Source organism: Manacus vitellinus, unplaced genomic scaffold (genome assembly GCF_001715985.3).
Source record: "Manacus vitellinus isolate BGI_N305 unplaced genomic scaffold, ASM171598v3 scaffold_38_pilon, whole genome shotgun sequence".
NCBI classification, from domain to species: domain Eukaryota; kingdom Metazoa; phylum Chordata; class Aves; order Passeriformes; family Pipridae; genus Manacus; species Manacus vitellinus.
The window spans coordinates 6,580,802-6,606,117 of NW_021940526.1; the positions used below are offsets into that span (position 1 = coordinate 6,580,802).

At 42.1% G+C, this 25,316-nt stretch overlaps 1 protein-coding gene across 1 annotated transcript in view; it reads right to left on the minus strand.

Moving 5' to 3' along the window:
• ACYP2 (acylphosphatase 2) overlaps positions 1–24,966 on the minus strand; it is a 32,330-nt gene extending 7,364 nt beyond the window's left edge. Inside the window, 4 exon segments of the mRNA XM_018077610.3 lie at positions 22,390–22,499; positions 24,253–24,269; positions 24,899–24,939; positions 24,941–24,966. Coding sequence (XP_017933099.2) covers positions 22,390–22,499; positions 24,253–24,269; positions 24,899–24,939; positions 24,941–24,966 — 194 coding nt within the window.
• Positions 24,967–25,316: the final 350 nt, after the last annotated feature.

Below are 25,316 nucleotides of genomic sequence, written 5' to 3' on the forward strand. Positions count from 1 at the left end.
AAATGCCTACTGAAATACTCACAAGCCAACAGGGTCAGCTCACAACAGAGAATTTCGGGTTTCTTTTCAACTCTGGCTTGCAGAAGTGTTGAAATGTTCTTGTTAAGCATTCAGCCAGCTCAGCTCCATTTTTGCCCTTTGATTTTACACTGTGTAACTCAATTTGTTGATTTAAATTGCACACTTTCCAAGGAAGCAGCTACACCCAGCTTTTAAACCTCCAACCTCGAGCTGCCTTTTTTTAAAGCAACTGTGATACAACACAGACATTTCAGAATCTGAATAAAAAGGACAGGAAAAGGTTTTAATAACATTCTATTAGAGCACAACTGCACGAGAAAACAAGTGGTTTACACTTAGTTAACAGTTTGCTTAAGTTTTATAAGCTGAGAAAAATCTGAGCTTTGTCAAGACTTTACTTCCAAGATGCTCTATTTTTTTTGGCTTTACAAATATAGCTGCAATAAGAGGGAAGCAGAAGATGGCTGTGAGGATGTTACAGCTCCTCTGTTCTCTCCTTGAGAGGAGCTCCTGGAGGTTTCCAGCCCCCCAGAGGTGCCCCCAGCACGGTGGTTACAGGGAAGGGGGCACTGCACCTGCTATGCACGAGATGCACAGACAATATTCCCTGGGAAGAACATCCCCTTTGTTACCAGGCACTAGGATATGTATTATTTATTGTTTCCATCACACTCTTCCCCAAAGGCACCCTGTCCCAGCTGCCCTGAGGTGCCTCCAGACACAACAGCCCGAGGCAGGGGAGGCCCCAGGGTGGGATGTGCCAGGCTGTCCCCGTGGAAGGGCAGACAGACCTCCTGGCACCAACTGCTTTCTTCCACACTGGCACAGCCCAAGGAATTGTACTTCATTTACAGCAAGAGAACTGTTCTCCTTCTTCAACACATTGCTTCTTTAGGATGTTTTTCTCATGACTTGACACACGTTCAAAATACCATTTGTGACAGATCTAATATATATTAAAAAAAAAAAATCTCCTTTTCCCCTGGCTTTTTAAGTTCCATAAAGTTATCATTTCACTTTATTAAATACCTCACCTTAAGAGGCCTTCCAAGCCCTGATCCCAAACCTCTCCAATACAAGGGATGCTGGATAGATCAGCTCAATCCCAAACAAGAGAACCAGATGTAACTCTCAACCTGATCTCCTCCATGCCAACACCACCCCAGCCAGCTCTGTAACATCTCTAATTGTTGGGCTTGATATTTTCTATTAATACTAAAAAACCTTGATAGAAGAAAGATTTCTTGAGTGCAGCACCCCGAGGGCACAGCCCATGCTGGGGTCTCTGCACTGTCACTCTGGATGTGCTCACTGAGGAGAAAAACACCCGGAGAGCTCCAAGGAAGCCAGCAGAGCATGAACAAGGATCCTGGGTCAATGTTTCTTTGTGTAAAGAAAACTGTTCAACAAGGCCCTTAATACTTGCTGAAATAAGATCTGATACGTGTTCTTGCTGTTCCTTGGCTCCTGTGCTGTACTACAGCATGTTTTCATGAACCTGCTCTGCAGGCTGTGCACCTGAAAATATCTTCCTATTTGTTTGCAACAGTGACAAAAATGCATCAAGAAATAGATTACTTTCTAGGAAAAAAAACAAATCCTTTTCCCTACAAAGTAAACCCAGACTGGGAATCCCAAGCTATCACCCTCTCAAGGTAGGGATGGTTTTTGCCACTTGAAGTTCCCACTTACAACCAGATTTACTTTATTACTGAGGATAATTGGCTTGATCTTTCCACCTGACCCTCCCATTTGCTTTGGACATTTCCCTGCTGACTCCGAATCTGCCCTTTAACAGCACATGCTTTTGCTGCTGAGAGTTTCAGACTTCAGAAAGTACAATAAAAGCAGAATTCTACTAAAGGCAGCATCTTATTCCTACTAAAGCCAACAGTAACACTCGTAATGAGCGCAGGGAGATAGGCTTGACCTTTTTTACAAGATTTACACAGAGAGCTACAAATACTTACAAGAAATAAACATCTAAGAAAGCCCAAGTCAAATAAAGCATCTTGGAAAGAAAACTGTTGCACACTGTTTCCAAGCATTCCTAAATAAGTCCTGTCAATAACTGTTCATGAGCACCTCCTCCTGCACCCGTTTTTACTTTTGTTGCCTATGCTTTATAATTTCTTAATATACAGCAGGTTTGGGTATCTCAAGATGCTTGGTAAGAAAAGAATTATTGGCACAAAGTATAAATGTGCTCCTAAACCCCATCTTGCCTTCCCCCCTCCCCCCATCTTCCCTTCAAGCTTCAGGGGCTGTCAAGAAGTATCAGACATGTCATTTGTTTTCTGACATTTATGCCATTTTCTTTCTTTCCCTCCCCCCTTTTTTTGAAGTTCTCTGTTGTGATGTGAACTGAGAGCTACGAAAAAATCCTGGAAAAACCATGAATTTCGCTATTGGCTAATTTTACTGAAATTTATGTGCAAATATTTCATTAACCTTATGCTTGACAAAGCTCAGGGTTTGTAGCTAATTGCCTCATTGGGATACAACAGGGTGAGTATGGAATGCTACCAGGCAAATCAAGGTTCTCCACTTGGAAACAAAAATTTTCTTTTCCATTACAAAGCTCACACACAACCCACAGAAAGGGCTTTCCAAGAGCATTCATGGATTCAGGACTATAGCACAAGGTTATTTCTTCCTTAGAACTGAAAAAAAAAATAAGTCGAACGAAAACTCAACTTATTTCAAAATAAACTTTGAGTTCATTGGTGCTTCCAGTGACAAAGATTTCCAAAGGCAGGGAAGCTGGAATGGAGGAGAAGACATTGAAGCATTCCTAGAATAAAACCTCTCAAAAGGCTCTTGGAATTCACTCATGGTTGGTTTGGCCATTTTTAAGTGCAGAGAGAATAAAAGATGTTTTCCTTCAAGACCTGAGAAGTAAAACAAACAAAACTAATAATTTATAGGAGGAGTTATGCCAACTCACAAACATTAGAGTACGATTGGGGGAGCTGTTCTAAAACAATCACTTCACAGAGCCCATGTCAGAGCAGTTCATGTCATCGTGCAGTTCGTAAAAACAAGAAAAAACCCCAGCCCAAACACTATAGAAATGCTATCAGTTAAAGATGAACTTCACAACAGCTGCAACGAAATTCAGGACAGGGCATATGTGGGATGGAAAGAGTGGCTGGAACAGATCTGCCTCCAGACAGAGACACCAAAAGCCTTCAGAATTCCCATTCTGAGATAAGCAAGGCCTGCTTTTTGAGAATATTTATGATTCCGTGACAGATTTCAGCACCAGACAGATAGAACAGAGCAGGAAGGAGCTCAGAGCACATCACTCCTGCGAGGCACATTCCAAGTGCAGAGTCAGGGTTTCATTCCTCACTTCCCACTGAATCCTTCTCCCGGTGTTTGGAGAAATAAGTGGTTGCTTATTCTGCTGGAATTTTCATTAGCAAACACACGTGCAAAGACTTCTGAAGGAGCCCAAGTGCTGGGATTGCAAAAAGAAGAGAAATACCCCTACCTGGGGCAAATCTGCATTTGTACACAGCCTAGAAAAGGATATATAAGGAGCCAACACCTTTGCTCTGACAACTCCACACAGAATATAGTAACTATACATAGGTTTCCAATTCAGAAGATACGCATTTTGAAAATAAAACATGGCTCAAACTCCTGCATACCACAGTGCCTCAATCTCCAGAGCACATCTCCTCTTGGAGACACACTAACTGTATTATTTTAGCACCCAGTTCCTCCAGCAGACTGGAAACCCTGGCATTTGGAAGCCAACAGATGTCAAGATCCAGTCCCCAAGGATTCTAGGAATTCATTAGACAATGAACACTTGCAATGCTGATTCTAAGCATTGAACACATACAGTGCCATAAACAGCCCAGGATCAGTTGTTGCCTCACTTTTCATTGCAATGCTGGGAATTTACCCACAGAACTTGAAAAATTATTACATAAATAATTCAAATTTTGTCAACCATGTGTCTAACTCCCCTGCCCTGGTAGGAAACTCTCAATGCACTGTGTAGCCCCAATAAAGCCAGAGCACTGTTCCAAGTTCAGAATTCCCACAGGGAACTCGGCTCTCCTGTTGCTTTGCTCCAGGACAAAGGCAGCATAAGAACTGCAGGAGTTATTAGGAAGGTGCCTGCAAGTAGAGAAGTGGATCTTTACCAGAGAACAACTTTCTCTCACAATATAAAGCAGCAGAAAGGACTTATTTAATTAAAGCAGTGCACCCACTTCGGCTTTAAACTTAGTACAGGATGTCACAGTCTTGCCTACATGGGTTTTTTTGTTTACTGAAACAATGGAAACAAGAGCCCAGGATTCAAGCATTGACAGATCTCTTACTACTCTGGTACTAACCCTTCTGTCCTTTCCTTCTCCTTTGTCTCCATGACAGAAACAACCTTTATTCCTTTATGTGATTTTGCTTATTTATCCACGTATTCTGATACAGTACATAAGTACTACCATGCTTCCTTAATTCTTAATCCCCTCAAATGGATAAAATTCTGCATTTCAGTTTTAAATATGATTATTTCAAGCCTGTTTTTAACTGTTGGACATCGTTGATGACTTACCTCTCCAATGACAGAAGGCAAACCCCTAAAATTCATAAGTATTGTTGGGTCCATTTCTTAAGAGTCCTTTATCTTTGAGGTGTATGTTAAGATCAGTTCAGTGACACCTATGAAATCTAAGCACTAAAACAGCTTCCTATTCAGGATATTAATTTATAAATCTTTTTAAGCCAAGAGCCTGAACCCTTACAGATATACACCCCAAAAATTGCTAATATATCTAACTTAAGGATGAAGTATTCTGATTTATAAAATCTGGGTTTAGCTCCTCACACAAGAAATCCAGCAGGAACTTGAAGAGGCAACGCCCTTTTTAGTCCAGACAAAAAGCAACGTGATCACAGCTGAGATCCAGAATATTTCATTAAATATTAATATCTGCTGCTTTGCTCCTACAGCAGCAGTGAAGTGATAAAAGTAAAGCCAAAAAAAAACCTGCCCAACTAATCAAAGTGTAGCTGCTGGATGAGAAATAAGCCTTGGCCTCCTCTCCCTGCATTCCAAGGTGAGTTACAGCACCAGGCCCATCCACTGCTCCTCAGCTGTGCCTGGAGAGGGACAAAGAGCTTGGAATTGCTGGAGCAGCTTCTCTGCAGAACCCCCAATACTGCTGGATGGCACCAAGAACTGGGTCAAGGGATGGCAGTTGCCCACCTTTCACAAAATGCAAGCCTCTGACTTTATCAGGAAAGAAGTCACACATTTTTCCCAGATGTACAGTTGATGCAGCACTGGTGTGACCAGCAAACACCAACTGACCAAACCCTGAAGCAACAGGGAAGACAATGGAATCTATTGAACCTAAATATATACACAACCCTCACAAGATTAATTAATACTGAACAGGGAGAGCCCCAAGGAGAACAAATTAGCAGAACAGTGAACTATGCATAAACAATTTGAGGTCTTTATCTGCACAGTTCACTTTAATGCAGTTCCATTCACCACGAGCACACGGGACAGGAACACTGCCAGGGCTGCAGCTCTAACAGGAACCAGAAGAGCTCAGAGCTGCCACGTTCAGACTGCACAGCCCCACGGTTCTGATGGAAACCTGGCTGCACACCAGCCCCAGACACACTCTGAGGGGCACGAGGGAGCACTTCACTTACACATGGACCAATCTGTCTGTCTCTCCAGTTTTTCTTTCTCTATTCCCCTCACAAGCAGAGTTGGTTAGCACCACCTCAAGTCTGCTGAGGAGGTTCCTTGGTTGCTGGGGAGGTTGTAGAAGGCAGGAGTAACATCTGCACCGCACAGTCTGACATCAGGGGTGAAACCTGAGACAGAACATCTCCAGGGTGTGAATGGAAGATCAGGTGACAGGGAACAAACCTCCCTTTGCATTCATATGCTCAAACATGGGAGCAAGAGAAACGAAGAACTAGGTACACTTTCCACTCCTGTGCTTCTATAAAAATACTTTTGTAGGCTGATCCCAAGTAGCAGCTCTCAAAGCAGGGGATTTTTATGTAAAAATGTGATAAAGGGCCTAAATCTGTTCTATGATGTTACTATGCAACATTCAAATTGCACTCCTTCCTCGTATGTGCTGGAAGCAAACCCAGTTTTAAAGAAAAACTTCAAGTCCCAAGCAATTCCTTATTACTTACAGCTCTTCAGGGCACCTCAGTGAGTCCTGGGAGAGGCTGTGTTTGCCATGGAATGCAAAACACTTCCCTTATGGCAAAATTCCTTCAGATAATGAAACTGTTGCATGACAGATGCTGCCTAGAGAATACAAATCATCCCAGCTCATCAAAAGAATTTTTTTGAAAGCAAATTATTCCTCATTAATTATTACTTTATATACATTCACCACTTTTAACAGCCATTTCAGACGAGTTTGTGTCTCTTCGACTGATACTCAGCCCTATGAAATAACACAAAATAAATGAGGCATAACTATAAAAGCCACGTTGTACCATGTTCCTTCCAGGAATCTCAATCAGAAACACAGGACCTTCAGCAAACCCCCTAAAAATCCCAAACCAAGAATTTTTATTTTCCAGGAGTTCCAAAGCATTTTGAGCTGCCAAGTGGAATTAGGCACCAAAAAAAAAAAAAAACAACAAACCTGTTAATATGTTAGAACCAACCCCCCTCCCCAGTAATTAACAAGTTATTTATTGAGCTCTTTAAGAAATCCAGGTCTGTCTCACCCTTCATCTGCAACTATCTTCATTATGAAGTACAAATTCTTCAGGCCTCTGCATATTTAAAATCCTTCAGTAACTGTCTCCCACCTGAGATGATGCAAATGAAATCCAAATCCAGTTTAACAAGCCACGATGCCCTGTCTGGTGTCTGTTCTACTGCCATGCTGAATGTATTTTCACTTTTTAAACTGATGTCTCAATAATACAGACCAGATCTCCAAATGACTAAGAATACCAAACAGCTTGATTCTTCAGTGATGTTTGGCATTTTTATTCTCTTTAATTTATTAAAGAAAATCCTGGGAAATTATATTAGTAAGGTACTGATACACATTCTAAAAATGAAAAAATCATGGGGTGCTTTCTTTTGCCCCAGAAAAAGCACTGAAGGCTTTGCAGTTAATGCAATTAGTTAGGATGCAACTATAAATCAGATTCAGCTGAGAAGTACGTGACATTTCATCCACAGATTCAGACATACAAAAATATGAACTCTGATCCAAACAAGTAGGGACATGCAAAACCCAATATATTTCTTTCAGAAGAGTTTTACCTACATTGGTGTACTACTGTTACTGTGCCTAAATTGTAACAACCCCTGCACAACACTAAGGGCAGAACTACTGTTGTTTTAATACTTTAATCTGACAGAATTAGAGTAGAATGCAAGACATCTTCATGGAAATAGTTCTTTGATATTCCCAACTGGAGTCAAGTTCATCTCACAAAGACACTAATTAAACCATTTTAAACACTGCTCAAGTAGAAAAAAAGAAAAGCTTTTGCACTCTGGGGCCTCAGAAGAGGCCGATGAGGAGACACAAGACTGGGGTTGTAACACAGGGGAAGAGGTTAATTCAATGAGCAAAGGAGTTACATGGCTAGTAACAATTACTAGTTGCTCTGTGACTAGAAAATTCCATGTATCCCACTGAATGCTGCATTCCCAGCAGGACTTAGTCACATTCACTCCTAAACAGTTACCAGGAGTGCTGGCTCTGCAATGGCAGGGTGGGAAAGGCTCCTCACTTCAACCAGATCTGGCAGAAATAGCATTTGAAAAGAAGGAAAGAGATTAGGAACGAAGAACTGGAACAAGTTTCTCTGCATTTTTATGAATTATATTTATATCAGGAACTGGAGTGACAGGACAAAGGGGAATGGCTTCAAACTGACAGAGGGTGGGCTTAGAATGGATATGGGGAAGGAATCCTTCCCTGTGAGGGAGGGCAGGCCCTGGCACAGGTTGCCCAGAGAAGCTGTGGCTACCCCATCCTTGAAAATGTCCAAGGCCAGGTTGGATGGCACCTACAACATTCCAAATAGCAAGAAACAGCTACCAACACCACATTAATGGGGATCTTAAACTGCTGTTCAGCAACTAGAAAGTATTTCTACCTAATTCTTTCCACCTTCTCACTCCACGCTGTTGAAACATCATTTTCCATTAAAGCTGTCAACCAGCTTTCCTAAAAATCAAAGGGTTTAATTACACTTGGCAACCCCAAAGCTGCTGTCTCATTTGGAATGAGTCTTCTTCAACTTTAGCCACCAAAAGAAGATGAACATTTAAATTCATCCCTTTTCTCATGGCACTGACTCCCCTGCAAAGTAGCTGGAAAGCAGCATTCTGGCAGCCTAGTTGGTGAGAGAAATATCTAGAAGGCACCAAACAGCAACTTCTACATATGCAAGTAGATTGACATCTAGTGTGAAAACACTGAACTACAGAGCCTCTACTGCACATCAAAGAGGATTAATTTCAGTAAAATATATACATAGTTGTTTCAGTGACAAGAGAATCAAATCCTCCAAACACAACACCCTTAAAATTGTCTTTTTTTTTTTTTTTCAGATAGATACCCAGAGCCAAAAGTGTTGTACCAGTGACTGAGGAAGTGCAGCTTCCAGCAGAGCAGAGATGAGATGCCAGCAGAGAAACCAGAAAAAGGAAATGAGGAAAATCAGGGAAGGAACTCTGATATGAGCACCGAGACAGAGGAGCACAGGCCAGCTGGTCGAGGAGAAGGTTTCCCCCAGGTCTGGATAAGGTGAAGTAGAAGACTCAGAGACAAAGGCCTGTATGATTCAATATTAGAATTTATGCCTGAAAAAGATCTTGGATGCTTTCACTTGACTCAAAGACTGATGAGGAGTGGTGTCAATAGTCTCTTTAGCAAAAGGAATAGAGGCAGAAAAGACAGTCTGTGTATTGCAGAAGAGATAAATAAAAGGCTTTTCATAGTCATTCCACTCCCTGCTATCAGCATCATTATCCCAGAATTCAGCTTATTAAATATATTTAGACAAAGGTATTTTCATTCCTGTGAAATCATCTTAGAAGTCACCTTTTTGTTCTCACCAGTACTGGTGGCATTGGCAGATATTTTCATTCCTTCAGCCCTTTCAGACCTATTTGCACATTCTTGCCTGCAGTAATTTGGTAAAAGCAATATCTGAAAGTAGTATTTTAAAAAGCTGATAGAAGAGCATCCACACAAGAGCTCCCAACTCATTCATAACTCATTTTCTACAATATTATTAGGATTACATCTGACTCAAACCCAAAAGCACCAATGATTAATTGTATCCCGATAACCCACTGCCCGAACTGATGGTAAATTGCCAAAATTAATTATTTTTGCTGAGTAAATATGATTCCTTATCATGACATTGACTCAATGTGTTACTCATTAAACAACTGACAATTCCTGCTGTTGTGGATACGACCAAAGGGTTGTTTGCACTCCGGAAAACTCAGGACTCAAGGGACCCTCTGCCCGATGAGTCAGGATTGAGCCATGACTTCAGGATAAGCTCTGGAAATGGTAAATACATCTGGAAAAATGAAACCAGTGCTGCTCCCTGGGCCGTTTTCGCGAGGGCGCAGGACTCAGCTACACACTGAGCAAAACTTTCCTGACAGTAACGACACTGTACACGCCAAGTCAACTGGAAAACGGTTTCTTGGCACCACTTAAACCCTACAGAGCTCGAAAGGGGAAGCTAAGGAGAACTCACTCAACCCCAGAGACCCTGCCAATCTCCAACGTATCCAGCCTTGCTGCCCAAGCCAAGGATTTTCAGAAATTACAAATAAAAAAAATCTGAACCTCGTCCATTTTTGTTTTGTGCTTGAAACCAAACAGCGTGAAACTTAACTGGAGAAACATCCAATAAAGGTCCCTGACTGCACCAGGCTGCTGCAGGGACACACTGAAAACAAGGGGAAGTTACACTGTTTAGGAACACAACATTTCAGTTTGTTTTCCTTGATTGTCTGACAGATCCAGGGAGTTTCCTTCTGCCTCTTTCCCTCCACCACACCTGACACTACACGTGGATCTGGAGCTCAGCACGGCACTTCTCAAGTTCATTCCTACCAAAAGGAGTTGGTGCCTCATCTCACACAGCCAGAGGAACAGAAACACGCCACAAACCAGGAATTAAAGACATTTTAGTTCAATTACCTTTTACATCCCTGCATCCTGAGATACAAAACCTCCACAGCCCCAAGAAAGACTGCAGGAGACAAAGAAAGGATGGAATGTGGACACATCCAGAAGTAACACAAGATTCCCACTGTGGAGAATTTTAGGGCCCCCTCTCTGGATTCAGAGAAGGCTCTGGCTGAACATTTCCCAGAAAAGAAAAATTCAGATTTCAGTTGAACCAACTGATCCAGGACCTAGTTTTCTTATTTGGCATTACCGTCACACCGAGTCTGATTAAAAGAAATAAGACAAATATATCATGGCTTTACTTGAACATAATTGTTTTCTTTATTTTTACCATCCTTTTTTCTTTATTAGGGAAAACTAGACACCAGGACAAAGCGTGCAATGAACCTGAACAGAACAAGAAATACCTGGAAATTATCCACAATACTCTTACTATCTCATTTTCACTAAAGGTTAAAAATCACAAGACCAGCTGAAATCTTACGGGATCCTTAAACCAAAATTCAGATGCTTTGCTTACCTTTGGGTTTTGGCATTATCTCAGTGCCAACTTGCTCTGCAATATGTAACACTGAAAACTTTTCTTTAAAATGGAATTCCAGTTCCTATGTAACAGTTTTGTACCAAGCATTGGGGCCTTGAGAAACAGCAAAGTATTGTCACAAAAACATTGTTATCGGTGCAGTCAATCAAGATGCTATCACTGAGTCATTAGTGAATTATATATTGCCAGAGAGCCTGAAAAAAAAGGTTTAAAAAGCACTGGTCTCTATAGAGCTCACTAACTAAAAACTAACCTCCCTTTCTTTCTAGACTTTTTTTTATTCACCAACTGAATCACACCAGAAGTTACTCGCTAGAGCAATAGCCCTCTTGGCATAATTTCTTAAGTTATAACCTTGTCTCCCAAAGAAATTTAATTTTTAACCTTTCTTAAAAAAAGAAAAATAGAAAAAAAACTTTTCATCAAGAGTCATATGCTCTGAAAAAACCCTTCAGGAGGCTCTCTATTTTTTTATTTATCACTAGAGAGCTTAAATTTCATCAAGGCAGAATGTCTTTGTCATCCAGTCGCTCTGCCACACTACAGTGGTATAAATATAACCAAAAACCTCAACATAAATTGCCACAAGAGGATCGTGCTTCCTGTCAAACTGGAGTGGAGCCAGGACACAAAGTGCTCCTGGATTTCAGTGTCTGCTGGGCTCCAGACAGCTGCTCTTTCTGTTGCAGAGGAACAGAATCATGGACACAAAAATAAAAATACCTGCTTCTCCTCCTCATCTTGGTTTGGTTTTTTGAGCTGGTTAAGGAAGCAGAACTAATCTATTCTTTTATGCCAGCATTTAGCATCCTTCACCTTATTCCTTCCTCTTCAGCAAACCCCAGGATCGCTGTGTAAGAGCTACGCAGGGGATCCATTATTCTTGCCTAGCCTGGGGGGGACACAGCACAGCCCTTCCATTTTGTCCTCCTGGATTTAGAAGTAACCTTGAGATTAATTCCCAAAGCCATTGGCACCTTCCAGTGCTGATCCCCTCTAAGAGGGGAGAGGCAGGGTGGGAACAGGGTTACCAAGCACAATGCCCTAAACAAGTGGCATCAACAGTACCTTGAACTGGAGTGTGTGTTCCACCCTGGGCAGCCCAGGGCACCTCTGGGTGTTCCTTTCCCCACTGAAGGATTTGCCTGATCCCCTGACAGCTCAACACGCCCATCCTGGGCTGTATTTTAAGAGGTGTAGATCAGAGAACTTATCCCCACCTAGAGACAGCTGTTCACCACTAACACTCGCTACATACCAGGTGTGACTCCACTGACATCAACACATTGCTGAAGGAACAACAAACTGTCCTTTCCCACTTTGTCCTTGGAGGTTTTCTCTAACAACAGCAACAATAAGCAAGTGCCTGCCAGGGAAACCAGGGCTGCAAACAAACACTGGGCTGCCCTGGACACAACCAAAGGGACACACAACCAAAGCCTCCCACGGCCAGGGGGACCCACAGCCACTGCCCCCGGTGCTCTGGCACATCTGCTCCTGCTCTTCACCGAAACGCTGCCCAGACAGCTCAGATCACCTGACAGGGAACAAAACCACATCCTATTCCTGTCAAGGGCCCCGTGGCTCAGAGAACACACTCATTTTTGAACAGGCCAAAGGGAGCAGGGCAAGTGTATCCCATAATAAGTGCCATGATGCAGGCAGGGAGATATGCACAGGCACAATCCCAGCGCAGGCACCTGGGCTCCGTGTTCCCGCAGCAGCCATCCATCCCAAGGTCCATGGCATCACTCTGGAGAGCCACATCAGCTGGAAAAACACTGAGAGCATTTCAGGAAGTTCTATTTTCAACCCCCTTGGTAACACAGACCTCTTTTAGGCCTTCCTGCAGGAGTCACATTCCCAGTGACACCATCCCCCGGGGGGGAGAAAAGTTTCCATGCAGGACTCCAGCTAAAGGCAGTAAGTTCATTTTTTATCTCCATTTGGGAGGATAATTAAAGCCCAGCCAGGAAGAGCAGAGTTAATAACAGTGGTTTCCTCAGGGTAAAGGCACGGGGAAGGTCTCCAGTGGGAAGGATCCCTCAGTGATCCCTGCACAGGTCACAGTCCTGTCCCACAGCTCCAGCATCCCCTCCCACATCAATCCCACAACAATCTTAACCCACAGCACCTCTGCCAACCCCACACTCTTTCATGCCCCAGTCCCACGTGCTCCATACTTGGCAATTCCCATGTCTCCAGCAGGCAAACCTTGAGTGTCTCACAACCAGAAAACTCAAAATAGTTTTTAAGTCTCTCAAACACAATCAGGCAAAATATTGAGCATTTCTCAGAATGTGTGGGGCTCAATAAATTCTGAAGTCAGCAGCCTGCCTTCCATATGTTTCTGGTTGGGAGTAACAGGAACGTCCCTCAGTATCAGCTAAACCAGACACTAAGCTGAATAGATTTTTGTTAGCCTAAATTTACTGAATAATTGTGGCTGAACTCAAGCAAAAGAGCATTCAAGGATAAGAATATACAATTTTAATGAAAGACTACAGGTCTGGGGGTTTTTTTAAGTGTTCATCCATGGGTGTGCAAGCCCAGATAAATGTGCTGTGTGTACTCAGCACAGCAGAGAAATCCTGCTGCTGTCCTGGTCCTGTCCCAAGCCCCTCTAAAAGGATAATGCAGACAGCATCACATTTCAGAAGAGATTTCCTGGGTGCCTGCTGAGCTGACCTTGTTTACAGGCACTCACTGAAAAGAGTAATTGCTTGTATGTTCCCCTCCACACTGGATTTTCTGCCTATACCATCCATATGGACACGAGCCAGAAAGAAAATGTCTATGTAATTACCCAATTAATTATTATTAGTGCTAGCATTTAACAACAACAACAACAAAAAAAAAGCCAGCTGGCACACTAACAATTGCTGCACTTCTGTTGTGCAAGAACCACAAAAGGCACGTTTGGATTTCGTAGCTACTAATAATGAAAGTTAAACAGTTCTGTTTTAAACTACAGGATGAGAAGAGTAGAGAGTAGAGTAGAAATCAGGAGACAACTTGAATTCAGAGTCAGCACCAGATCTGCTGTGTGACTGAGCCAGTCAGTTCATCTCTGTAAATAATCCTCTCATTCTCCAGCTCTATTCCTTAATTTTCCTGGCTGTTCTTTGGTCACAGGACTCATGTTGATAAAGCTGACTGGGATCTTGATTGACTACAGGCTACCATTATTTTCTTTGTACTGTTGAAGATCAGGGGAATTTTGGGATTAGAAAGATGGGTTTCCTCAGGACCTGGCAAACCCCCACTGCTCCAGCTGGGCCAGAGGAATCACCTGATACAATAATGCAATTATAGGGTTTGAAGCAGTCCAAAAGCAGTGAGTGGAACCCAGATAAGAACATAACATAGCCTGAAATTCTGAGCAGTGCTTTAGTGGTATTAGTTAACCAATGCACAGAGCCCCAACCTTACAGGGAGAAACTCTGTTCCAAGGATTAGCACAGGACTGGATATCAACAGTCCCACAACTCCTTGAGCTCCATCACAAATTTGCCATAGGAGACTATTGATTCTGCCCTGTGCCCCAGTTCCTCCACAGTATTGGAATAATACACATGCAGCTTCTCAACAGAATTATTTTCAATTTTAATTTAACAAAACTGTTTGTGTGTTGTATGAACTGGACAATACAGAAACCTGGAACACAAAAACCCATCAGATCCTGATCTCCAGGGCATCCCAGCAGATCCCAGTGAAATCCAGGCACACTCAGCACACAAAGCAGAGATGTATCTCATTTCACCCAGGCTAATATTCAGCACTTTTCCCCTGACTGAGAGGATGGAGCAGCCAGAGGAAAGCTGAAAACACAAATAAAGCCAACTGTGACAGCAGGGTTCATCCCTAGGACAGCATTCCAGCAGCTCTGCTCTCCCTAGCAGGTCCCACAGCAGTGTGGGGATTCCTGCCCAGTGTTCCTGAGGGCAGCAGTATAATACAGCCATTCATCTCTAACAAAAAGGGCTGGAGCCCTGCAGCCCCCTGACAGACAAGGAAGAGCTCAGCTCCCAGCTCCAGCTGCTGGATCCAGCCTGCAAAAGCAGGGCAGGGCACAGATCTGGGATTGGCAGCAGCTTTTCTCCACCCCTCTTGGGATAGGAGGTGGTTTGGCTGGGTTTTCCTAAACTCTTGCAAATCCCCCCTGCAGAACACCAGGCATCTAGATTTAAGGAATACTTAATGCCTCCCCAGACTGACAGCGGGGCAGAGCTGTGCTGTCTGAAGAGTTTCTTGTGCTGCCCTTGAAATCTGATTTCCAGGAAAGGTTTATAAATTCCAGTGAGCAGGGTCAGAGCTCAGGATTAGCATTTGTGCAGTGTAACTGGATTGCAGGTGAGCTCCTCTGTGGTACATCAAAGCTGCTCAGATCCAAAAATATGATGACGACTGAAACATCATTAAATGATTGCTGGGAGATCTGCAAACTGGAATAGGTTGGGGGTTTGCTCTAGATGGTTTGTTTTCTAGCATGTATTAAAATTCTATGGCTTATAGAGTCAAAAACAGAAGGAAAACTATTCATCCAGGACCCTCTTCCATTAGAATGTTCATTGGAAGTCCAAGGGAACTTTGTCCAAACTGAGTATCAGCTGCCCAATTTTAAATCAGGCATTAATTAAATTTATTGACTGTTTTTTTCCTAAATTAAAAGCTTTCCTTTTTTTTTTTTTTCATTTTCTTTGTTCCTTCAGCAGCAGGGAAACAAGCAGGAAGAGCCCTCAGCACCACAAGAGCAGAGCACAAATCTGAACAGCAGTGGAAAGCATTCAAGGTACACAAGCAGAGCATTCATTCTACATTAAAGCAGGCAGCTGTTCCACCCCAGCTACGGAAAAAACATCTCCAAGAAAACCAGTTTGGAAAAGGAAGCTTCTAATGCAGTAACACAGTGACTACATGAAATCAGCTCAAGAGCAAAAGGCTGTCAGACCAAACCCAGGGGCTCCTCCAAGGTGATGTGATTCTCTCTAAAGAGACTTGAGGATCCCCTTCAGAGGGGCCACAGAACAGAGATACAAAGAGGAATATTAACCCTGCAGGAGAGTTGGGAGCATCCAGCACAGTTTAAAGGAAACATCTCAGGGCACTGCATTAGGCAAATAAACATTGTATTTCCCTGGAGAGCAAGATGAGGGAGCAGAGGAAGGAACTGGGAAAAAAGAACAAGGTAAAGTTGAGCTATAATCAAGTTACCCAGTGATATATTTTTCCACTGCTGCAATGCACTAATAGCAGCTGAGAGCAGAGCAGGAGCAATTCTGACTTGTCTGCTGTTGGCAAAGGGTGCATCTTAAGCAGATGAGCAAGAAACCCACCCATCCTCTGTAAAAATGTGGTAAATAAACCGAACACAGCTTGTCAGTGAATCAAATCAGCACTACAGCAGTTTGGAAGATAAAAGAAGCAGGTATCTCAGCAACATCACTCACCTTCAGAGTTCTCTGCTCATCAAACAAGCTCTAACCAGCTCATGCAGCATGGCAAAAGGGATAGGGATTTTGTTTAAGTCCTGGATTCCCCTGGCTAAGGAAGTGCTTACACCCTAGAGATGATGCTTTTCTCCACCAGAACATTGGTAAGATCAGCAGCAGCAAGATCCATGGTTTGTGCACGATTACAGCAGCAAATTCAGGACTAACTCCACCCACTGAGCACAGGATTCCCAGCTCAGTACCTGCCCAGTGCTGTCTGTTTGGAACAGAGCTTGGCATTCCCAAGAGAGAGCCTTGCTGTGCTACACACATGATGGAATACACCTCAAACACATTCCCTCCTCACCTCTCCCCAGAAGCAAGGGCTACCAACAGCTTCAGCTGCATGTTTGCCTAATTTAACACCCACTTTTGGGACAGCAGCAGCATTCCCACAGAGGTCTTCCCATCCTCACATTATGCAACTTTAATATCAGTTTAGTGTTGCTTTCTTCTGTGGATTATAAACACAAATCTCCAGACCCAGAATAACGCCCTTCATCCCTCTTAAGAGAGAAAAAACAGTCATAACAGGCTTGTTCCCTACCTATTAATCTTCAAGTACCAGCACATACAAAAGGAAAACAAAAAATTGCAGTTCTGAAGTTGTTCCTTTTTGTTAATACTACATATATTATGTAATACATAATAAAAGTCACATTAGTTGGTTGTTATTTTCGCAATTTGTTTGAAACACCACATCCAGCATAAGTTTCAAGAAAATCTACATCAAGCACATGCTTTTATTAACAATTACTAGATTGTTGGCACAGATCTATTTTTGACTGCGTGCAAAAATAAGCTGGAGTACAAAAGCTATTTAAAAATCCTGGTTCCAACTGAACTTTTACTCATTAATGTCTCTATTTAAGTGTTGTGCTGGAGCACTAAGGACAAAAAGCCAGAATAACAGCACTGAACTGCACCACATCCTCCTGTATCAGCAGTAACAGAACACCTTCACTTGGGAAATATCAAAGCATTACATGTGGTCCCAATAATAACAACACTAAAGAATGCAGAAGTGCTCAAATGAATAAAAAGCCCCCAGTGGAAATCACACATAAATCTAATTTCTGTTTTGAAATCAGTCTCCCACAAAGCCCCACCAATCCTGCACAGAGCTGCTGCAGAACAGTTATTGTGGTTTAATTAAGATGAATTTAGAGTCAAAACAAGTTTGACTTCTCAGTGTGGATGAAAGGCAGATCACTTCTGGTTATGCAAGAAAATGCCTCAAGTGAGTGTTCAAACAACAGCTCCACTTGCCTGTGTTTATAGTACAATCCAATACAACCTTGCAATCCTTCCTGCTTTTAACTGTGCAACAGGGATTTTGGAATTGAGTGTTGCCACAGACACCCATCAGTTCAGCCAACAAAAGCCTGGAACTCCGTGGCAGAGTCAGCCTTGGTGAACTAACACTCCAAAGGACTTGGGAGCATTAATGCAACACCCATCAGAGACAGGAAGAAAGTCCAAGATCACACACTGAGTTTTCCAAGACACTGCATGCACTAAAACACTTCTTATTCCAGAGGCACAGCTCCAGAACTTCGGTCCTGCTTAAATGCAGGAATAGTACCTGGTAAATGTTTCATAAACATAAAAAGCACCTTTGTGTCTTCTCTGTACCTAATATTCAAACAACCATTAGTATGCCCACTGGTAACGAGGCCAGGAATGCAGGAGACCCACAGCAACTCTTCTTTCCCCCATTTAAGAGACCTACAAACATGCAAAGTGTGGAACACCTTCAAATTCCAGGGAACAAAAGCAGTCCTGTGGCTCCCAGTAAAGCACACAGACACTTCTGGCAGCTTCAGAGGGAGCTGGGAGGAACAATTATTCCTCACTGAATCAATTCATGCATCACCATAAGCTGCTGTGGGTGCCCCCTCCCTGCAGTACCTCAACAGCTTGTGTTTCTGGTATGAGACCAAACTAGAACATGTATTTTAGGGTAATGGCTGTGAGAATTCAACCCTGCCCTAACTCAGTAACCTTAAGTGTCAGTAAGGACATGTGGTCCTCAACAGGAGCTTTTGATTTAGTCTCAAATCAGACCAAACTGCTCAGCCTGCACTGCTCGAACAAACCCAGTACCCAGAAGGATTAAACTCTAATAGACAGTATTTGGTAAATCCTAAATAGTTATTTCCACTGTAAGTTTATCATAGAACAAATTATTTTTTTTAAAAAAATATATTACTATGAGCACTTAAGTGCTCAGAAAAGGAAGCAGATACTTGATAAAGAATTCCAGTCCCACTGAGCTACTGCAAATTCACGATGACTGTAAGAACTACTAGATTAAAAAAATCTACAAGGTCACCCAAGGCAGAAGAAACAGGAGGGTGGGAAACATTTTTTGCACCATTCTATATCCAGAGAGACCTGACCATGGTTAAAAGCTTCCGTGGTTTGTGGCATTTCAGAGCACAGGGAGGATCCAGCACAGTGGGAAGGAGAGGAGCTGTGCCAGGAGGGCACTTCTATTTGTGGCAGAGGTCAGCAACAAAAAAAACTGTCTTCTGACTTACCGGGCCCATTCCTTGGCTTTTAATCAGAGTAGAGTTGTTACAAACTAATTAGTTCATCTATCTAATTTAAACTGCTAAAACCCCCAGAGAACAAGGTTTAATCCCGTTCTTTCCCAGGTCATCATCAACAGTTGAGTAAATTTAATTTACAGATCAATAACTAGCACAATTCACAATTTATACTGTCTGTTTTAAGCAATAAACAAGATAAATAATAATAAAGAACTCATAGATAAGAAATTATTACCTCAAACATTCACTGTGAAGAGAGATGGTCACATTTACCATTTTATTACCCCCACAGGTTATACCTTAGCAATTTTGTTTTCCAGTATGCATTAGTTTTACCTTTAAACAAAAAGTAAAACCAAAGCTAAGAAGCCTGTGCTTGTTACAGTTGGACCCACAGTGAATTACAGAAATCCCATTTCCTGTCATCTGACTGCTACTGATTCCCACTGTAAATCACCAGCAGTGGTTAATGTAAAAAAAAAAATGATTGAGTGGAAAAATTTAAAATATTATTATTATATTTAATATTTTAATATTTAAAATTAACCTTAAAATAGACAAAATCTAAAAACCACAGATTAAAATACGTTCATTTCACATCCAAACAGCAACTGGGTATTAAGATTCAGAAATTTGCTCAAGGAACCCAGTTATAGTCTAAATAAGGAGGGTAATTTTTGCTGGCATTTAGTTTCAATTTCATGCCATCAGGGCTGTTCTCTGCAAACAATTACAAATTATACTGAGAAAAAAAAATACTCAGTGTCAGTTGGTACAGAGAAGAACCTTGGACACACCTGACTAATGAAAAACAATGACAGGTGTGATAGTAACTAATAAAAAGAGCTTCTTTCTCCCCTTTTATAGGGCAAAAAGGTTTTTCTACTCACATACACACTGCAGTAATTTAAGTCTTGTGCCAGTTAAATCTTAATGAATATTAATTCTTCTTAACTGCCACTGCTATTAAAAATTACCCCATTCAAATGAAATTAGCATTAATTTCCTAATTAGAGCCGATTTCCAAGACAAGCCATCTATATTTAGAATCCTGCCTTTCCACAGACACAGGAAGAACACTTGCTGTCTTGTCTAAAATGTCCTAAGATTCCACATTTTAAGGTGTCAGCCTGACTTGAAGTCTTGGATTTTTGGCATAAATTCTGAATGTGGCAATCCACAGAGAGACTCTCACCTTCCTTTTTTTTTTTAATGGATAACTGAGTGATATGTCAAAGTTCAAAAAAATTCCCCATGGAAAGCGAGTTGCAGGCTGTCAATGCAGGTTGCCATGGCAATGGCCACCATGACTACACAGGCTCTAACCTTGTTTAATGAATAAAGTGGAAAAAATAGCACAGATACTATAATGAAGATCCCTGTACTGTAAATATTCCTGAAAAAAACCACACCAAATAGAACCAAAAACTACCCTCCTCTACATCATTTTTTATCATCAGCCCACACCTGGAAAAAAAGCCTTCAGTGTACCATAAAAACTTATTTATTATGTTTTAGGAATTGTGCAACTCTGCTTGTCTTGTGCCTTGAGTATTCTCTGGTTTACACACAGGTAAAACACTGAAAATGGGCTTTTTGCATCAAAGGATAATAAAGGGTGTGATCTATGTGGAGCAGTAGCAGCAAACAGAACAGGACAATAAAATACAGCAAGGAAAGAGGTAGTGAGGAAAAAGATGGATTCTACCATGGCAGTCTAAAAATAGAACCCCTTCAAACAGAGCATGGGTGGGAGGAGGGATTTTCAGAACCAACAGCTCCATCTAGAGTTAAACAGCAAGGGATGTTAAAGCAAGCTGACAGGTAAAGAAGGTTCTTGAGACTTCTTAAAAACACCTTCCAAAACGTTCTGTAACCTCCCAATTGAAATTAAGAACTGGCTCTAAAATACATCATCCAAAACTCACCTGATCTGAGAAAGTAAAAGCTGCGTTAAAACAAACCAAAGACAAAAAATGGAAAATACCCATAACATCAAAACATTTTCATCCACCCCTTGGGCTTCCTGCAGCTCAGTGACATTCCCACTGCAGTCCCAGGTTTGGGGAGGGCAGGACATTTTGCCCAGTTTTCAGTGTGACAAAGATTTTTACCCCCACAGAAGGGATCAGCCTCCCAGCACCACTGCCCAGAAAATTCACACCCACACTCAACACTAATTGGATGGTCCATCAGCAGTACAACTTCCTGCACGTGGAACACTTTCCAGGCCCCCAAAAGTTCACACTTATTTAAAGTTTCCCACTGATTTTTGCAGAGCCAGGATGCCCCTGCCAAGCTGTTTGCTCCAGAGGAAACTATTTTGCATTGCACCTTTCAAAGTAATTAATTATAATCATATTTTAAGTCTGTTTGTCCTCCAGTTCCTCCCAAGCTGCATCTTACCCTGCAGCCTGTATGTCCAACATGAAATAAAGAAGCAGTAGCTGAAAACAACTTTTTATTTGCTCTGAAGGCGTGTTTTTAACTGAAAAAGTACCCCAAGACATAGAAAGAAAACCCTGATTTCCCACACAGTCACTTTTGTGTACTAAATTAACCAGAGGAGTGGCACCAGCACATGGAGTTTACTAAATATTTAGAGGTTACTGAAGAAGTTCTGTCAGAAAATAAACAGAAACTTCCTCCAGGAAAACAACAGATTCCTCAGGGTTTGTAAATATTTTGCAGCCCAAGGTAAGCAACTTCACATTAAAAACACAACACAGAAGAAAGTGACTACAAATCAACACATAAATCTCCTCACTGGAAAGTGTAACACCATTTTCTGTGCAAAGCCACCTTCTCTTTACCCAAGTCCAGTTTTGAAGCAATTCCTGGATGGGAAGGAGTTGGCAGAACGTGCACTAACAATTGTCCATCCAAAGAAGGAAAGTTTTACCCTCACTCTTTCTCTGTTGAGAGAATAAAACCCTGAAGGATTTTTTTTATAACTCCCAACAATCTCCCTATTTACCCTTGCAAAAAGTGATAGTTGGAAGCAACTGAATTGGACTTTGTGTTTTTCCAGGCATCATTTCCTCAGAGTGACTGCTTTAAGCTTCTAGAAATTGGCAATTTAATAGAGAAAATTGTTACCCATTCTTTTAAAGACACCAAAATCCTTCAAAAATTATTTCCAGATGGTGGAGACTACAGGCCTTGGTTGAAGTGTGTATTTATCTATTAGGTTTTTTAAAATCAGGGAGAAAACATTTAAACACAGTGCCCATAAAATTGATTCAAGTACAGGCAGAACAAGCATTTCAAAAAGTTCTTCAGTGTGTTTCTTAAAGAAATTTTGATGAGTTAGAACCCCAAGTAAAGGCTTTTTCTTCGTTTCACAATGAATGAGGATGTTTAGGACATACACTGATGAACTCTGTGACACCAGAAATCAAAACTGGGTGATGATATACACTATTTTTCAAGCTTAAAGAATGTATCTCCTTACCTCCAAAGCTAGCTGAAAGCACTTGTAACATCACTGACACATGAATCCACTGGTCACTTTTTATTAAAAACGCTGCTGTAAATGACTTTAGTATGACTAAGAAAAAAAAAGAGACCACAGAAATACTTACATTGCATTGACTTTATCTTCTGGGCCCTGAACTTGGCCTGTCACGGTTCCTTGGCTGGTATTTTTAACCCAGCCAACCACTCCTAATTTCCTGGCTTCTTCTTCTGTGTACTGGTTTGGGAAATAATGAGAGAGGACAATCAGTGCCAGCACTACACTTTCATTTTTCACAGCTGCCACTGTGAAAAAGTACTACCCTTAATAAAAATCCACGGGTGACCCTCATGCTCAGGCATTCAGATATTCCTGTCAGCTCTGGAGCTGCAGCAGGAGCAGCCAATTCTCAAAAAAGGAGGAGATTTTGATCCCAAAGAACTCTGCTAATCCCACAGCATTCCCTTGTACCTACTTCATTCCTTTCTATAGCTCCTATCACTGTTCTTTTCCCTATGCAACCACCCCAGTGTTTGAACTCATTAAATTAGCTACACTTACAAATTTCATAGTTCCTTTCCTCCAGTTTCCTTTTAAATCCTTTCCACCTGACTTTCACCCTTTAAATCTTACCCCCAACCGCTGCATTTCTAAATAGCACTACAGGAAATCCAATTATATTGGTTTTCCAGTATTTTTGCCACACCACAACAAATTCTGGCTTCCCAGCCACTCACTCCTTGTAATGAAACCCACAATTTCCAAGTACCCTGTTTCTTGAGGGTTTTTTCTTCTTTTTGATTTTTTCCAAATACATATAAGATATAAACATAACTTGTCTCTGAACACTGAAATGGTAGGGAACAGAAAGCCTCTTTTGCAGAAATCCATTAAGTTTTTCTTCAATGTAGGACAATAGAAACACAAAGCCATAACACAACTTCATTAATAAATTTATTTGCATTAAAGGTACCTCCTCTTTGTACACTGAAGAGGTATAAAAGATAACCTGGCCCATGATTTTTATCTTGTATTGCAGAACAACCTGATATCTCCAACAACAAGATTCGACAATTTTCAGTATATTTTGGTGAGAAATAGCTACCAAACATATTAGAATGTGTCCCCAGTGCACACTGCATTATCAGCCTCTCGAGACACTTACTCTAGTGTCAAAGCCAAACCTCGTGTTAATACGACTCCACTTCAAAAGAGAAAATATGTTTTGGGGAGATTTAGCCAAGGGAAAAAAAAAGCACTGCTAACTGTAAAGAGTGTTTTTCAAGAGGACTGTGAGGCAAAGCAAGCTTAGACTTATTAGTTTTCCACTTGATAGAATAATTAAATTCAAGACATATCTACTGTAATCCTCTATTCATTTCCATTTGGCACTATTTCACAATACATAGAACCTATAAACAAGAATTTTTATGTTTAATATTAAGCATTGTCCACTATTTTCAGACCAAAACCTGCTCTTATTTGAAATGTATCCTGTTGTTTACTAGGTTTCTGTGAAGTGTAAAACTACCTGCTGCATGTTCAGAGCTGGTGGAGACACTTACCTGGGGTGTGAGCCACAGAGTGTTTATTTGTAGCACATTTTTCCAAGGACACACACTAAGTCTCCTTAAATACAGGTACTAAATAACCATTTTAAAAAATTGAACTGTTTCAGGAGCCAACATCGAAAACTTCAGATTTAACCTCTCCAAAGATCAAGGCGTTGCAACATTTTTTGTTGCTGTTACAAGTAATCCAAACACATTCTTTACATGCTACACAAACTACACATTAATAAGCTTTTAAAAACCCACTTTAATATAAAACCGTTTTCCTCCTTTTACATCAACTCGCAGTACTTAACCATCTAACCCAGAACTCAAAGTTCAGGTTGGATATATTTACACTGTACAGACCTGCTGCCGTATTTTTAGCACTGGAAATATTACACTGTAAAGTACAGCTGGTAAATCCAGTATTGCCTTACCATCCTGAAACAAACACCTAGAACAGAAAGAAAATAGGTATTAAGATAATAAAAGTATTAAAGTAATTCGAAAGCATGCCACTTTGTAGGAATTTCGCTTGATACAGAAGGGCAGTAAGCTGCATACAAGTCATTTGTGGCGTTTCATCACACTACCATAGTTATTCGTGGTATTTTACCAATTTCAGAACAGTTGCGAAATTAACGTTACACAAAGCGTACGGAATTTAGGAACACGCTGGCCTTCGGCAAACGATTGTCTCCATTGATACTTTAACGTTAATGAAAACGCCGCAGTGTGTGAATGGGGAGGGGCGGGGGCTTTCCCACACAACCGCGCCGACAAGAAGCCATGAGCGCAAACGCGGTTATTGGGAACTGCTCCGGATAGAACCGCCTGTGCTTTCGGGGCAGCCGAGCTTTAGAGCTGGGGAGCACTTACAACCTTTTTTTATTTTATTTTATTTTTATTTACTTTTTATTTTTTTTTTTACCCTTTCCCGTCCCACGGGGACGAGTCGGGGCTGCCGCTCCCGCCTCTCCCCTCAGGGCGCTCGAGCCTCGCGCATGCGCGGTCCCACCGCCGCCTCACCAGGGAGACCCTCGTCCCCTCAGCGCACCTCACCTCACCTCAGCCCGCCATTACCTTGCACTCGCCCGAACACTTCGTAATCCACCGACTTCAGCGCCGGAGGCTTTGGCCAGGGTGGACATGGCAGCGCCGAGGAAGAGCCGCTGTAGCGGGTGCGCCCGGTGCTCCGCGGGCCGGCGGCGCCCGGACGGGAGCGCGCGAGGCTCAACCTTCCCGCGTCAGCGGCCGCCTCACGGGAATGTGAGGGAGGGAGTCTGGGCACCCCCGAACCGAGCCCTGACAGGGAGGGAGACACCGGTCCCTCCGTGAGGGGAGAACACCTAACAGCGAGGAGTGACAGCGCTCATCCCGTGAATGGAGGGAGAACCCCTCACGGTGACAGCGCTCGTCCCGTGAATGGAGGGAGAACCCCTCAGGGGTGACAGCGCTCGTCCCGTGAATGGAGGGAGAACACCTCACGGTGACAGCGCTC